General features: G+C 43.8%; 1 protein-coding gene and 1 non-coding gene across 2 annotated transcripts in view; both read right to left on the reverse strand.

Annotated features, from left to right (window-relative positions):
- Tro (trophinin) overlaps positions 1–7,911 on the reverse strand; it is an 11,116-nt gene extending 3,205 nt beyond the window's left edge. Inside the window, exons 1-12 of the mRNA XM_005358871.3 lie at positions 7,713–7,911; positions 6,271–6,342; positions 4,831–5,985; positions 4,118–4,222; positions 3,947–4,010; positions 3,682–3,761; positions 3,136–3,227; positions 2,411–2,490; positions 2,273–2,315; positions 1,814–1,876; positions 1,241–1,355; positions 292–488 (exon numbers count right to left, since the gene is read on the reverse strand). Of these exons, the coding sequence (XP_005358928.1) occupies positions 292–488; positions 1,241–1,355; positions 1,814–1,876; positions 2,273–2,315; positions 2,411–2,490; positions 3,136–3,227; positions 3,682–3,761; positions 3,947–4,010; positions 4,118–4,222; positions 4,831–5,985; positions 6,271–6,315 (2,039 nt within the window). The 5' untranslated portion in view covers positions 6,316–6,342; positions 7,713–7,911. The remainder of the gene's footprint in view (positions 1–291; positions 489–1,240; positions 1,356–1,813; positions 1,877–2,272; positions 2,316–2,410; positions 2,491–3,135; positions 3,228–3,681; positions 3,762–3,946; positions 4,011–4,117; positions 4,223–4,830; positions 5,986–6,270; positions 6,343–7,712) is intronic.
- Positions 1,544–1,639, reverse strand: LOC113457486. Its single transcript, XR_003378044.1, has one exon. It is a non-coding gene; the product is annotated as a small nucleolar RNA SNORA11 (small nucleolar RNA).
- Positions 7,912–14,855: the final 6,944 nt, after the last annotated feature.

The following is a 14,855-nucleotide window of genomic DNA, read 5'->3' on the forward strand; positions in this document are numbered from 1 at the left end:
CCATTAGAGTTGGGTATGCCACCAAAGCCACCATTAGAGTTGGGTATGCCACCAAAGCCACCATTAGAGTTGGGTATGCCACCAAATCCACTATTAGAATTGGGTATGCCACCAAAGCCACCACTGGGGTTGGGTATGCCACCAAAGCTAATACTAGCACCATCACTGAAGCTATTTCTAGTACTAGCTCCTTGGTTGAAGTTGACATTGTTGGTAGGATCTGCATTTTCTTGGGCTCTGGGATCAGTTTCAAAGGAAAATCTGCTCCAGGCTTGAGTATCATCACCCAACTCTTCCCTTGTTAAGCAGTCAATATCCATGTCATCCCAATTCCAGGGCCCAGCCACAGCTTCCTCTCCAATCCCCATTTGGGCTCTTGCCTCAGCCCTGGCCTCAGCCTCAGCCACAGCCACAGCTGCAGCCTGAACGTCCATCTCTACTGCCTCCCGGTACTGAGCGGCCCAGTCTTTAGGATCTTTCTTCTGTACCTAAAATGGAAATTATAATTATTAGAAGAAAAATAGCCCTTATACTTATGTGTGAAGAACCCACTATAACTAATAGTGGTAAATAAAAAAGGCATCTTTCTAGAGTTCTAATGAGTAAGTCTTGATATCAAACTTCAGCCCGGATAACTGAGGCATACAAGTTATGTCCTTCGACAAGTTACTTCATATCCCTGAACCTAAATGTCCCCATTTGTAATATGAGAAAGTATAAGAAACCAAGCATGTTATGGGCTGAGTGTATTTCCCCAGAATTCTTATGTTGAATATCCAACCCCTAATCATGACTGTATTTTCAGATAGGGTCTTTTATGGGTATACCTTAAATGAGTAAGGCCTTGATCAAATAGGACTGACATGAAAATGAACTCAAGCTTGCCATATGCTATGTGAAGATTCAGAAAAAGCCTCTGTAAGTCAGAAAGACCCTGCACCAGAAACTGTACTAGATGTTGATATAGGGATTTTATCTCCAGAACTGTGAGTATATCAATTTCTGTTATCTTAAGACCTCCAGCTATTAATAACATTTTTAATGGCAGTCTGAACTGATAGAATGTAAAACTTAACTAAACAAAGATGTATGTCTTGCAATATATATCTGGGACATTGTTGAGGCTTTAGATTTTTATATACAAACCATATGTTGTCCCATACTTGTCTAAATACACACAGCCTGCCTTAGCGTGGAGCATCCTATTCCCTTAATGTACCAAGATCAGGAAGTTCATTACCTTGCATGCAAATTTCAGTACTTTCATCTTGCTAGTCTCGTGGTAAGACCGCAGGCCCCAGAAGAATTCATATTCAGGTGGTCTGCTGTTGGGGACCCTCTTGTATTCCAGATACCTCAGAGAAAAGAAAATGAAACTTGCTTCTAAACAAGCAAAACTACTGTTTAACCACTAGGCCTCAGATAAAGGAATTTCCTCTTAACAAACACCTGGAATCCAGACCCAGACATTTTCCCATACAAACATGGCTTCCATGCAAAGCCATAGTGATACATATACAGAACATGACACTACAGAAGACAGATGTGTTTGGTCTCCTATAAAGACTAACCCCAGATTCCATTTGGGTGTGCTGTTATTAGATTGACCATTTTGGGACCCCTGCTATGAGTACACCCGACTGCAAGGGTCCTAATGGGGCTTGGCCACAAGAATTGTAGATAGGACTTGGGTCTAGGTCACAGAATGCCTATCTATCTACAAAGAGTGTAAGAAAGGTATGATATATTTTTTGAACCAGATAACCACACCCAGAGCACTTCAGAGCTACACAAAGCCTTAAACACTACTTACTTCTGCTTCACAAATTCATCTGTGATGAGTTTCCTCACTTCTCCAAAGAGTGAATGTCTTACCCTAGCAAAGGAAAAAATAATCAGTGAATACACAGCAGAACAACCCAGATGAAGGTAGAAGTATTTCCCAACATGGAGCAGATTCTATAGCCAATGAGGCAGTCTCAACAAAGTGAAGACAGTAGTGAGTATACGGCCACTAGAAGAAAACAGTGGAGACCAGATGGCACTTTGTCAGGGATGCCCGAAGGTCCACCTTACACCTCATCTCAGAACAGACAGAAGACATAAATGAGAAAAGAAGCAGAGTTCAGAACCATTTGTCATTCATCCAGGTAATAAATCCCCCACCCCCACCCTGTGCTCCACCAGACCACCAGGTTGATGCAATCCTGGGACCGTCCTCTCTTGCCAAAAGACAACATGGACAGCAAGCGCTGAGAGAGCCCAATCATACCCAGGACGTAGCCCCAACTTGCGTAGCACCTCCCAGATGACAGCTGCAAGAGGAGGCAAGGAGACAAGGACAGAAAATGAGCACCTGGAATTCAGACAACAGCCACCTATTCGGCTGCATGCTCAGCCAGCTACTCACCCTCACTGGCCTTGTTGCCATTCATGAAAATGACACTCAGAATAACCATGAGGAGACCCAGCTTGGGTGTGTCCTTGGTCCTAAAAGAAATACCGGACAAAGAGAAAGTTTAGGATCATAAGTCATCACCTATACAACACAGCTCATTAGGCCAGCCTCTCCTAGATTCCCCAGATACTGAGAATTCAGCCTACTCTATTGTCCCAGCTATCAATGACCCAAGGGAAGGTGCTTTCACTCTTGAGCCAAGGTCTCCAGTAAAATGGGAAACCATATACTATCCCTACCCAAGGTTAGCAGGACATGGAAGAAGCCCTGTCCACCACATGGAAGCTCAGCCAACAGGAGTCTTTTCTTTCTCTCCCAATTTCCCTGGCCCTGAGAAGTTCTAGATGGAACCCTAGTGACACTCCTGCTCTCAAGCATCATGGTCCACCCAGAAGTCCCTCCCCCCTTTGAGGGACTTCCACAGCCAGGCCAGGCACTCCAAAGAAGAGATAAGTAACAATAGGCTGACTTCCTGGGAGCTTGTTAGCAAGCAAACCTGACAGCAGCAATGGCCACTCCAGGCTCTGAAACCCTTCTGCCAGTTATAATCTGGCACCACTACTGCTCACAGGGATCCAGCCATGTGTGGAGCTGGGACACGGGCATTTAGACCACCTTTCCTGGGCTTCTAAGAGGAAGCAGAAGCCCCTTCCCACCCTGGCACTGTCCCAGCTTACGTTCCCAGTATGCCTGCAGAGGACTCCTGAGTGCTGATAAGAATATACAAGCTACTTTGCTTATCAATTTCCTTCAGGTTGACTCGAAACATCTGCCAAGTAAAAGAATAACCTGTGAGATTGCAAAATATATCTTAGGTATCAATTAGCATGTTGGGCATTCTGAGAAAAGTAAGGGTTTTGTATGAGAGAAAATGCATGTAAAGCATATCGTTCAGTACAAGGCACACCGTATAAAAAACATAGTAGTCATCAATAGTGTCTGTGGGCATTTGCGGAGACAGAGAGGTGAGCAACCGCAATACATGAGATGGTGTATCCAGCAGCAGACAGAAGCCAGGGCTCACCTACATAGCTTTAGTACTGGCTGTGTTTCCACCAGTGACTTGTGATCAGTGGCTTCCCCTCCCTAGGCCACTGTGTACTCATTTGCACAGTGATGGCAATGTATTAGGTCTCTGTTCTTCCCCCCCAGGAGGATGATAATATACCTTTCCTCTGTTTAAGGTTTCCCCAGTGCACCCACCCCCAGGGCTGCCCCTTCACCTTCTCCAGAGCATAGCTTGCTCGTTCAATGATCTCTGGAAAATACTCATCATATTCTTGGATGACATCCTTCAGCATGTCTACAAGAAAGGGGAGACAGAAGATGCTAAACTGTACAGGTCAGATGACTGCGGTCTTTCCCCAGCCCTGTGTGGCCAGGGTAGCTATAGTGAAATAGGAGTGTAGCAGCTGATGCGGTACGAAAGGAGGTGATAAGTAAATAGTTCCTCACAGGCAATGGTGAAGAAAAGCTCAAGAAGACTACCTGAACGCTTGATGGGGATCTTTGTCTGGTCCTTAACCAACAGATATTTCACCAACTTATTTGCCTAAAAGAGTAACAGTTGGGGAGGTATCAGTACAGTGGCAAAACACTTAGGAGATATCAGAGAATGAAAAGAAAGAAAAACAGGAGCTGAGCAGATTGAATTCTTACCCTTTCCTGCAAAATGGCCACATCTCGGGGTGGTGGAGGCCTCCGGCCCCATGGGATCCGCCTGAAACTGCCCCCAGTTCTTTCTTCTCCATTGGGATGCTTAGACTTTTATCAATGGTAAAAAAAAAATGTGTGGAGTTACCAAATGAAAGAGATTGTTGTTTCTTTCAAAAAGTCCCTCTAGAGTCTAGTGGGTGGGCCTGGACTCTCCCCTACAGAGGGATGTGGCCCTAACCCTGGCTATCCTGAGTCCCAATCTTTTATTTCCCTGGCTTCTAGGCAACAGTTTATTTCACCTTCCAGGGCACAAGCCAACCAAGGACATGGCCTGGGGGTTTTCCCTTTTCTTTGGCCACCACCATACTCTGCTAGCTACAGGCCTTAGACAGATCACTTCATTCCAGGACTTTCTTTTCTTATCTGTAAAACTGGTACTTTAGTCCCAAATAGTAAGAGTTCTTCTCAAGAAATCCACACATAATCTGGGTAAATATAATGTGAGTTACAAATAGGTCTTGACTAAATTCACAAATGAATTTATTTCCCTATTATGAGCAAACAAAAGTGTATCATATTCTCAGCCTATCCTATAGCCTATATGAACACATGGTCACTCCTGAAGTTAAATGACTCAAGAAACATAAGACAAATGAACAACCTAGTATAGGAGTAAGAAAGCAGCACAAAGTTAAGGATAATATCACAGATCTTACCTTCCGGTTCCTCTTGCCCCGGGTTCTGGTTGTGGGCTCCAAACTCAACTGAGCCAGGTAGTCATCTGCCAAGGCCTGAACAGCAGCAGCAACCTGAGTCTCAAGGGCACTTATGCTGGCCTGAGAGGTAGCCATCTTGGCCTGAGCTCCTTGTTCATTGATTTGAGCCTGGCTTTCAGTTGCCCGAGTCTTAGTGGCAGCCTTTCGAGCCCTAGACCCTCTCCTGATCCGTACAGTCACTGATAGGGCATGGTTTGGGACCATTTGAAGGGCAGGTGGAGCCTCGGAGAGCTCAGAAGCAGAATTTGGGCCTTTATTGGCAACCTTCTTCCCCTTGGGCTTTTTGGGCCTTAGAACTACAGTTGAAGCCTCAATCTGTCTGCTAGCTCCCTCAATAGCATTTGAGGGCTCTCCATACTCAGTGTCAGCATTCATGGGCTTAGCAGTTGTCCTCTTAGCTTTGGAAATTTTCTTGGTTCGGATAGTGGCTGCTGAGGACTGGATACTAGCTGTCTCCTTGGCAATTTGGCCTTGGGTAGTGGCTGTGTGGGTGGCAGTCGAAGCCAGTGAGATCTCAGTGGCACTAGGTATGGTCTTATTGGCAGCCTTCTTTGCCTTAGAAGCTTTCTTGGGTTTGCTGACAGCTATCAAGGCCAGGGAATTAGCTGACTCATTGGCAACTGGAGACTGGAGAGTTGGTGAGGTAACTGGCAGGTTTAGGGCCTGTAAAGGTGACTTGAGCTGTGTAGTGACATCCTCAGTGCCAGTTAGAGATACCTTGGGAGTAACTCTCTTTGTCTTGGCTTTCTTGGTTTGAGCAGTAACTGAAGCCTGGATATTGGCTGCCTCAGTTGTAGCAGAAACCTGGCTGATCTGGGTGAACATTGGTAGGTTTAAAGCCTGCAGAGTTACTTTAGGCTTGTTGCTAGCAATGTCATTGGCAGATGGAACCTGAGGGGGAGTGGGTGTGGTCTTAGTGATAGCTTTAATAGAAGTCTTCTTGGTCTTGCTTTTCTTAGGCCGGCTGGCAATCGGTGGGTCCTTGGATGCTGACAACAGGGTATGCATCAGCAGGACATTGTCCTTCTCTGTGCTCTCAGTCTGTACATCTGGAGAGAAAGGAAGCCCTAGGCTCCCAGGGGGAGGCAGAGGGCCCTACATACTTAGGATTATGATCCTATGGAACATCTGGCCTCCCTACAATCACCCCTCTTTACAGTGGCCCCCGTTCCTGAACAGTTTGATTGAAAGGGTGTGGGGAAACAAACAGGGAGCAGGAGACAGAGTCAGGCAGGTTTCCCTCTTCCCAGCACCATGCAAAGTAAGATTGAGACAGGTTAGGTAGGGAATTATAAAACCACACCATGGTAGTGGACTCCAGAGAGGTAAGTGAATTTGGGGGAGGGTAGATGGCCTGGTAAGAATGCAGAGAGGTCTCACCTGGAATGTGGGCACCCGAAAACCATAGTCATTTCTTCTATCCATCTTCCTGAGAGACTGTAATAGCTGAGCCTGAAAGAAATAGGGCTGAGTTAGAGGAAAATAAAGGAGCAGGAGCAGGGAGATTCATCAGACGTCTTGCTAAATCTGAAGGGGGAAAGAATTTACCTAATTTTGGACCCCAGACCTTTCTGGGTTTGCCTATCTAGAAGCCCAAGGCATCTCGTTTCTGAGCTCCGGTATCTTTCACTTCCAAGATGGCAAATCAGTTCTACGACCTACACCTGAATACACCCTCTACCACACCGCAACCTGACAGTGCGCATGCGCACAGAACACACACACACACACACACACACACACACACACACACACACACACACACACACACACACACACACACCGCACGCAAGCAGGATCACAGGTTTCCCAAATGAGCCTGGTCCTCAGGGTCCTCAGTACGCATGCGCCTTGGTGGACAGGACCATCTCTAACCATCTCATTTCCACTTATGCCCCCTCCCCGTGAGCTACAGAACATCTCGGTCCCACCCGCCGCCTCCCCCTAACTACACCATTTCTCAGCCCACCCTTTCCCCCTCAGAATGGCTCAAGCTCTGCAGGGCCATTTCGCGCCGCCCCCTCTCCCCACTCCCCCCTAGAAGCTCCCCCCCCCCCGCCATTCCTCTGCTGCCGCGCCGCTTGTCAGCCACTCACCCTCGCTGTGGTTCCGCAGTCCTCCGCACCTCCCACCCCTCCGCAAGCCCCCTCCCCCCACGCTGCAGTCGCCTCCGCCGACACTGCCCCCCCACCTCGGTCCACGTCTGCAACGGCCCAGCCCCGCCCTTTCTGCAATATGGATACCCCACCCCCAAATCCAACAGGGTTACCCTTCGTGGATTCCCAGTTCCCTAACCCTACCAGGTCATTCTCCCTTTCAAACCAGTGCTAACCGGATCCTAGCCCGCCCTTTCTCCCTTCCAAGTCTGGTACTTGGGCCATTTAAAAAGGATTCTGCCGCTCCTTTCTTAGTCCCGATCCGATCCATCCTTTCCGTAGCCCAGAGGGGGTCCGGCCCCCTTTCTTCGGCTTAATCCGTTAATTCCGTCCCTTACCTCCCTCCTGAACTCGGTCCTCCTTCCTTTTTACTACAGCCAGAACGATTTCTCAACGTTTCCTTTACACAACCCCAAACAGGTCCGCATCCCTTCTTCCCATCGCCAAACTGAGTCCAGACCTTCCCTTGGCCCAGAGATCCCGCCCCCGCCTTTCTACCGTTAGAACTGGGTTCCGGCACCTCTAAACCCACCACACCAAAGCAGCTAGATCCCAAACCCCGGCAGGTTTTCTTCAAACCTTAAGGTTGTGTGAAGCCAGTCACCCCGAAGCTGCAGCCTTTAAGGCCCCGCAGGGTCTTTACCAAAGCTAGCCACCTCAGCTCACCTCGCCCTCGTGAGTCCAGAGGACGTCTGCTCTCTCCAAGCCTCTCCTCAGGTCTGAGCTTGTTACCCCCGCACCGCCTGGCCGGAAGTGGTCCTGCCTCTTTCCGCCTCCAGAGGGGGGTCTCCGTCCCTACCGGCCTGCCCCACCCCCTCTCTGCTTAACGACTTCCCGATCTCCTCCGTGTAGCTCCTCTTTTCTGTTTACTACCTCTTGTTCAGCATCACACCTATTTTTCCATTTCATTTCTCCGTTCCCCATTCTGTGTCCCTGTTTCTTTTTGATTTTTCTGTTTCTCCTGAAGAGAATGACTTCAGAGCTCCCACGCCTGTCCCGACAACACTAATTACATGGCGTGATACACTGTGAGAACAGAGGATTAAATCACATCCATTGCTGACTTTCAAATAAAACCAGATTAAGATATCTAGAGTCTCTAAACATTAGCAGGATGCTCCAAAAAAAATCTAAATATAATAAATTAAACATATATTTCATAAATATACACATATATATTTAAAGTAAATGTAAGAAAAATCAATTGGTGCCGGTCAGATGGTTCCGCGGTTAAAAGCACTTGCCACTCAGCCTGAGGACTTGAAGTCTAGTCCCTGAACCCACACGGTCGAGGGAGAAACCTTACTCCCACAAGTTGTCCTCACAGCCCTGCTTGCGCACAAACACATACGTGCATGCACACACACACTTTACTTATTACAAATAAAAATGTAATAAAAATCCCTGAATGTTTCAATTTATCTCAAAATAATTGCATTGTTGCCTTTTAAAAAGCAAATTATTTGAAAAATATTGGAATGGGTATTTAACAAAGCACTGATGTAATTCCAGAACTACTTGGGAGGGAGATGTGGAAGGATCTTGAGTTCAAATATAGCCTTCTACAGTGAGACTATAAATAAAAAATTAGATACATATAATGCATATATGCACACTTGTACATTTGTATTAGATAGACACATCCAAATATACATGAATGTCTTTTTTTTCCGTGTTCTTCTTTTACTGATGCACTGAGCAAGGATTTAGGCTGTCTCTTGTGATATAGTGCACTACTCCCCAGGGCAAAAAACGTTTTGTGGTATTCACTTTTTCATTCAATTATGCCAAAGTGAGTAGAGATAATTATGTCAGATAAAAAAGACATTAAGTCAAAAACTAAAAGGACACATTATAAAAAGAATGACATTACAGACTGGATTATAGAGGCAGAGACAGGCAGATCTCTGAGTTCAGAGCCTAGCCATGGTTATATTTTGAGGTCCTGCATTAAAAATCTATATAATAAGAGAAAATTCATAAAGACCATATAAAATGACAAATATATAAGAATTCAACATATATATTGAACCTGGATATATGAAACAATATTAATAATGAATGGGGGGATAGAGCACAGTAAAAGAATAGTAAAGAACTTCAATACCCGTGTTCCAGTGATGTAGGGATTATCTGGATGGAAAACTAGTAAAGAAAAGATGGGCTTGAATTTCACTTTAGGCAAAATGAACTTAACAGGCACCTACAGAACTTTCCAAGCAACAACTGCAGAATACACATTCTTCTCAAATATACATGCAGCACTCTCCAGCACAGACCCTAAGTAGGACCACAAAACAAGTCTTAACAAATCTAAGAGAGGATTTGTCAAAACACATAGAACTGTACACCACAAAATGTGAACTTTAATATATACAGCGAAATTAGTCACAACATACAGTGATCCCTTGGTCACATGAAGTCTGTGACAGATAAATATAACTTTATTACAAAAGTATCCTGCAATTACACATTTTTATGATGAAAAAAGAAAAAAGAAAATTGAAAGCACCTAAGTAATGTTGGAAAAGGTGAAAAAGGGGACAATTTACCTTAATATATTTGGACAAATGATTGACTGGAGACTATAAGAATGAGGGCAAAGGAAACCCTATAAATATACTGTCCTCTAGGTAGTACATTTCTTTATTGTTTTCCTGTTTTGCTCTTTTGTTGAAAATAGATTTTTTTTACCATACAATATATTCTGTTTATAGTTTCTCCTCCCTCCACCCAGTTCCTCCTGACTTTCCCTTATCTCTGGATCCACCCCATTTCTGTCTCTCATTACAAAAGAATGGGCTTTTAAGAGATAGCAACCAAACATAGCAAATAAAATATAACAAGATAAAACCAAAATCATCACATTAAAACTGGACACAGCAAGCCAACAAAAGGAAAAGACTCCAGTTGCAGTTACAAGAATCAGATTCCTTCGCACACTCGGAAGTGAGTCCATAAAAATTCCTAAACTAATAGCTTTAGCCAGAGGACCTGGTGCAGACCCGTGCAGGCATTAGGCTTGCTGCTCTAGTCTCTATGAGCTCATATGTACCTTGCTTAGTTGATTCAGTGAACCTTATTTTGCAGGTGTCTTCCATTCCCTGTGGCTCTTATAATCTTTAGCCTTCTCTTCCATGGGATTCCCTGAGCTCTGGGGGGAGGGATACAGTGAAAACATTCAACTTAAACTCTCTGCATAATGTCTGGCTGTGGGTCTCTGCATCTGTTCCCATCGGCTGCCAGAGGAAGCCTCTCTGCTGATGACTGGATAAGGCACTTATCTCTGAGTATAGTAGATTATCATTAGGGATAATTTCATTAATTTTTTTTGATCAGTAGTGTTTGATTTTACCATAAGTCTCTGGATTATCTAGTCTCTGGTTCTTGGAACCCAAGCAGTGTTGGATGTGGGTTCCTTCTCATGGAGTAGACCTTAGATCAAATCAGACATTGGGTGGCTACTACCACATGTTCTTTGCTACCATTGCCCTAGCATATTTTCCAGGCAGGACAGATCATAGGCGGAAGATTTTATATCTGGGTTGGTGTTGATGTTTCTATTTCGGTAGCCTGAAGAATACCTTTCTACACCTAGGAGTAACTAGAACCAAGTGGTGAGGATTTCATATATTATGGACCAGCTCATCATCTCCAAGTTCAATGAGCTGTGTGTGTGTGTTGTCCTCAGCAATGAGGCCCCGCTGTTTATTTGCAGAGAGCAATCCCTTGTTTTAGCGACAGCCTGGGTTGTTTGGGAATTTCCAGGGGACCCCATTGGCCAACAACTCAATTGACTGCAACCTAGTTCTGCCACTGGAAGCCTCGCCTGGCAGCAGGAGATGGCCAGTTGCAACTCTGTATCCCCCATTACTAGGAGTCCTTATTAGGATCATCTTCATAAATTTCAGGAAGTTTCCATTGCACGGGATTTCCACACCCACTAAATGCCTCCTCAATTGCAGCTGGCTCTCCCTGCACTCTCTACTTCCATGCCAATCCCCCTACCTGTTGTTCCTGTCCCCATCTGCCCTCAGTTTGCTCACAAAATCTATTTCTCCCTCCCAGAGAGATCCTTGAATCACCCCTAGACCCCTCCTTGTTACCTAACCTTTCTGAATCTATGGATTGTAGCTTGGTTATCATTTATTTACAGCTAATATCCACTTATAAGTGAGTACATACCAAATTTGTCTCTCTAGGTCTGGGTTACCTCATTACAGATGATTTTTTTTAATTTGCCTGCAAATTTTATGATGTCTGGGGCTAGAGAGATGACTCAGAGGTTAAGAGCATTGCCTGCTCTTCCAAAGGTACTGAGTTCAATTCCCAGCAACCACATGGTGGCTCACAACCATCTATAATGGGGTCTGGTGCCCTCTTCTGGCCTGCAGGCAGACACACAAACAGAATATTGTATACATAATAAATAAATAAATATTTTTTAAAAAATTATGATGTCATTTTTTTGGGGGGTGGGTTCAAGACAGGATTTCTCTGTATAACTTTGGAGCCTTGTCCTGGTACTCACTTTGTAGCCCAGGCTGGTCTCAAACTCACAGAGATCTGCCTCCCTCTGCCTCCCAAGTGCTGGGATTAAAGGCATGCATCACCACCACCCAGCTTCATGGTGTCATTTTTAACAGCTAAGTAATACTTCATTATGTAAATGTACCACATTTTTAAAATTTATTCTTCAGTTGAAAAATTTCTTGTTTCCAGTTTCTGGATATTATGAATAAAGCCAGAATGAACATGGTTGAGTAAGTGTCCTTGTGGTAAGATGGAGTCTCTTTGGAGTATATACCCAGGAATGGTATAGCTGTGTCTTGAGGTAGATCAATTTTCAACTTTCTGAGGAACCACTATATTAATTTCCATAGTAGCTATACAAGTTTTTACTCCCACCAGCAATGGAGGAGTGTTTCCCTTACTCCACATCCTTGTCAGCATAAGTTATGTGTTATGGTTATCTTAGACAGTCTGACAAATGAAATCTTTTGATTTCATTTTGACAAATGAAGTCTTTTTGATTTGCATTTCCCTTATGGCTAAGGATGTTGAACATTTCTTTAAGTGATTCTCACCCATTTGAGATTCCTCTATTAAAATTCTCTGTTTAGATCTATACAGCACTTTTTACTTTGGTTCTCTGTTCCCCATTTTTAAATTGGATTGTTTGTATTTTTTTTATATGTAGTTTCTTGAGTTCTTTAGGTTTTTTGGATATTAGTCCTCTATTGGAAGTGGAGTTGCTAAAAGTCTTTTCCCATTCTATAGGCTGCTGTTTTGTTCAAATTGTAAGCATTACAGCTTGGATGGAAAGGGATCCTGGTAATCAGGAGCCAAAAAATACCACAAAGTCGCTGTAAGCTCAGGAATTTACAGTTCTGCTCCAGGAAAAGGTTTCCTCAATGTAACAATGGCTGACCCTGCAGCGGAGAGTTTCCCCAGTAAAGTTGTTAAAATTCTGCTCAGTTCCCCCAGAGGTTTCCTCTGGAAAACTTTTACATACATCCTGCTTTGCTGTGCTCTGCTCCACGCCTGCTCCAGGGAAAAGTTGTTACTTCTCTGCTCCACTCCATTCCAACAAAAGAAGGTCTTCACTCAAACCTCATTCAAGGGATTTAGGAGGGAAGAATCCAAGAAGGGGGGGCTGCCTCTGCCAGGGTGGAAAAAGGCAGCAGCAAACAGAACAGGCACAGGGCTTTTATAGGGCTTCTTAAGGGGCAGAGTTTTTCCAGAGTGGAGGTTTTCAGGGTGAGAATTGGTAGAATTTCAATCACCTTGATCTTGGACAAGCTCAGACTGGCTAGATTTCATGTTCAGGGATTGGGTGATTTCATGCTCACTTGGTCAGGGGCAGATTTGGCTCTGGTTTTAGGGCCAAAGTGTTTCCTTCACTGCCCCTTTTTAGCCTTTTGTCTCTACTTTTAGTGTCAGGGTATCTTACTTTCACTGACTCTGGTTCCATAGCCAAACTGTTTCTTTGGTTCTGGTTTCAGGGCTAAAGTGTGTGTCTTTCACCAACTTAGAGTAGGTTTTTTTCACTGGTTCTGGTTTCAAGACCAGGGTGGATTTCTTTCACTGCTTCTGGTTTCAGAGCCAGGGTAGGTTTTTTTTTTTGGCTGTCTCTTTTTACCCTACACACATGACATTTACCTTTGCCATGCAGAAGCTTTTCAGTTTCATGAGGTCCAATTTATTATTTGTTGATCTTAGTGCCTGTGCTAACAGTGTTCTGTTCAGAAAGTCTTCTACTATGTCAGTGTAGTAATAGGAGCAGCGGGGCTGCATTCCCAGCACCCCAGCCGCCTGGCTAGCTTATGCCCCAAAATAACAACACACAAATTGTATTCATTTAAACACTGCTTGGCCCTTTAGCTCTAGCCCTTACTGGCTGATTCTGATATCCCGATCAACCCATCTCTAATAATCTGTGAGCACCAGTCTTATCGGGAAGATTCTAGCCTATGTCCATCCTGGGTCGGTGCTTCATCACGTGTGCCTCAGAGAGCAGAGCTATCCCCGCGTCTGCCCAGGAGCCAGGAGCATGGCGTCTCTGCTCCAGACAGCAGAGCTGTCGAGTCTGAGCTCACTTCCTCTTCCTCCCAGCATTCTGTTCTGTTTACTCCTCCCACCTATGTTTTAACCTATCAGGGCAAGCAGCTTCTTTATTTAATTAACCAATGACCTTCCTCCATCATCAAAGAGTACAAGGCTATTCCCCACTTTCTCTTCTGTCAGGTTCAGTGTATCTGTTCTTATGTAGAGGTCTCTGACCCAGTTGGACTTGAGTTATATGCAGGGTGATAAATATGGATTTATTTGCATTCTTCTACCTTCAGACATCCAGTTTGACTGTTGTGTTTTTTTCCAGTGTGTATTTCTGTATTGTTTATCAAAAATCTGATGCCCATATATATATTTGGATTTATGCCTGGGTCTTCAATTCGATTCCATTGATCAGCATGTTTGTTTTTTTATACCAATATCATGCTGTTTTTATTACTATAGCTCTATAGTACAACTTCCAATTAGGGGTAGTGATGAATCTGGAAATTATTTTATTATTCAGAATTGTTTAGCTATCCTGTTTTTTGTTTTTGTTTGTTTCTCCATATGCAGTAGAGAATTGTTCTTTCAAGGTCTGTGAAGAATTGTGTTGTAATTTTGACAGGGACTGCATTGAATCTGTAGATTGCTTTTGCTGTTGATGTTTAAAATTATTATGTATATGTTTGTGTTAATTTTGGTTATCATGTTGATTTTTGGTAGTGTTGTATTTTCAGTGGTACTTTGTGTTTTAGTAGTTATGGCTTTGAATATCTTTCTCTTGGTTATGCTCATTCCTCTCTTTAACACAAAATATTGCTTGCTGTATTTTTTTTTTAGGTTTTGTTTGTTGGATATATATTTCTTAGACTGTTTATTTCACAGAAAATTTTCTTTTCTCCAATTATAGTAGGCTATTTTTTTAGGTATATCAGTCTAGGCCAGCTGTCATGATCTTTTAGGACTTGTAATCTATTGTTCCATGCTCTTGAAGCTTTCAAAGTTTTCATTCAGAAGGCAACAGTTAGTCTGATGGGTTTCTTTTTTTTTTCCCAAAGAAATAAATTTATTGTCATTTGAGATATTCAATGAAAAGGGACTTGTTATTAGGTTATGATGCTGAAACACACACTTATTCCTTTTTCCTCCCTCTCCTCCCCCATTTTGACCCTTCCTCCCTGTTTGTGCATGTATATGAGTCCTTTTTTTTAAATTTATTTATTTATTGAGGATTTCTGCCTCCTCCCCGCCACC

The sequence above is a fragment of the Microtus ochrogaster genome, chromosome X, assembly GCF_000317375.1.
Source record: "Microtus ochrogaster isolate Prairie Vole_2 chromosome X, MicOch1.0, whole genome shotgun sequence".
In the NCBI taxonomy this organism is placed as follows: Eukaryota; Metazoa; Chordata; class Mammalia; order Rodentia; family Cricetidae; genus Microtus; species Microtus ochrogaster.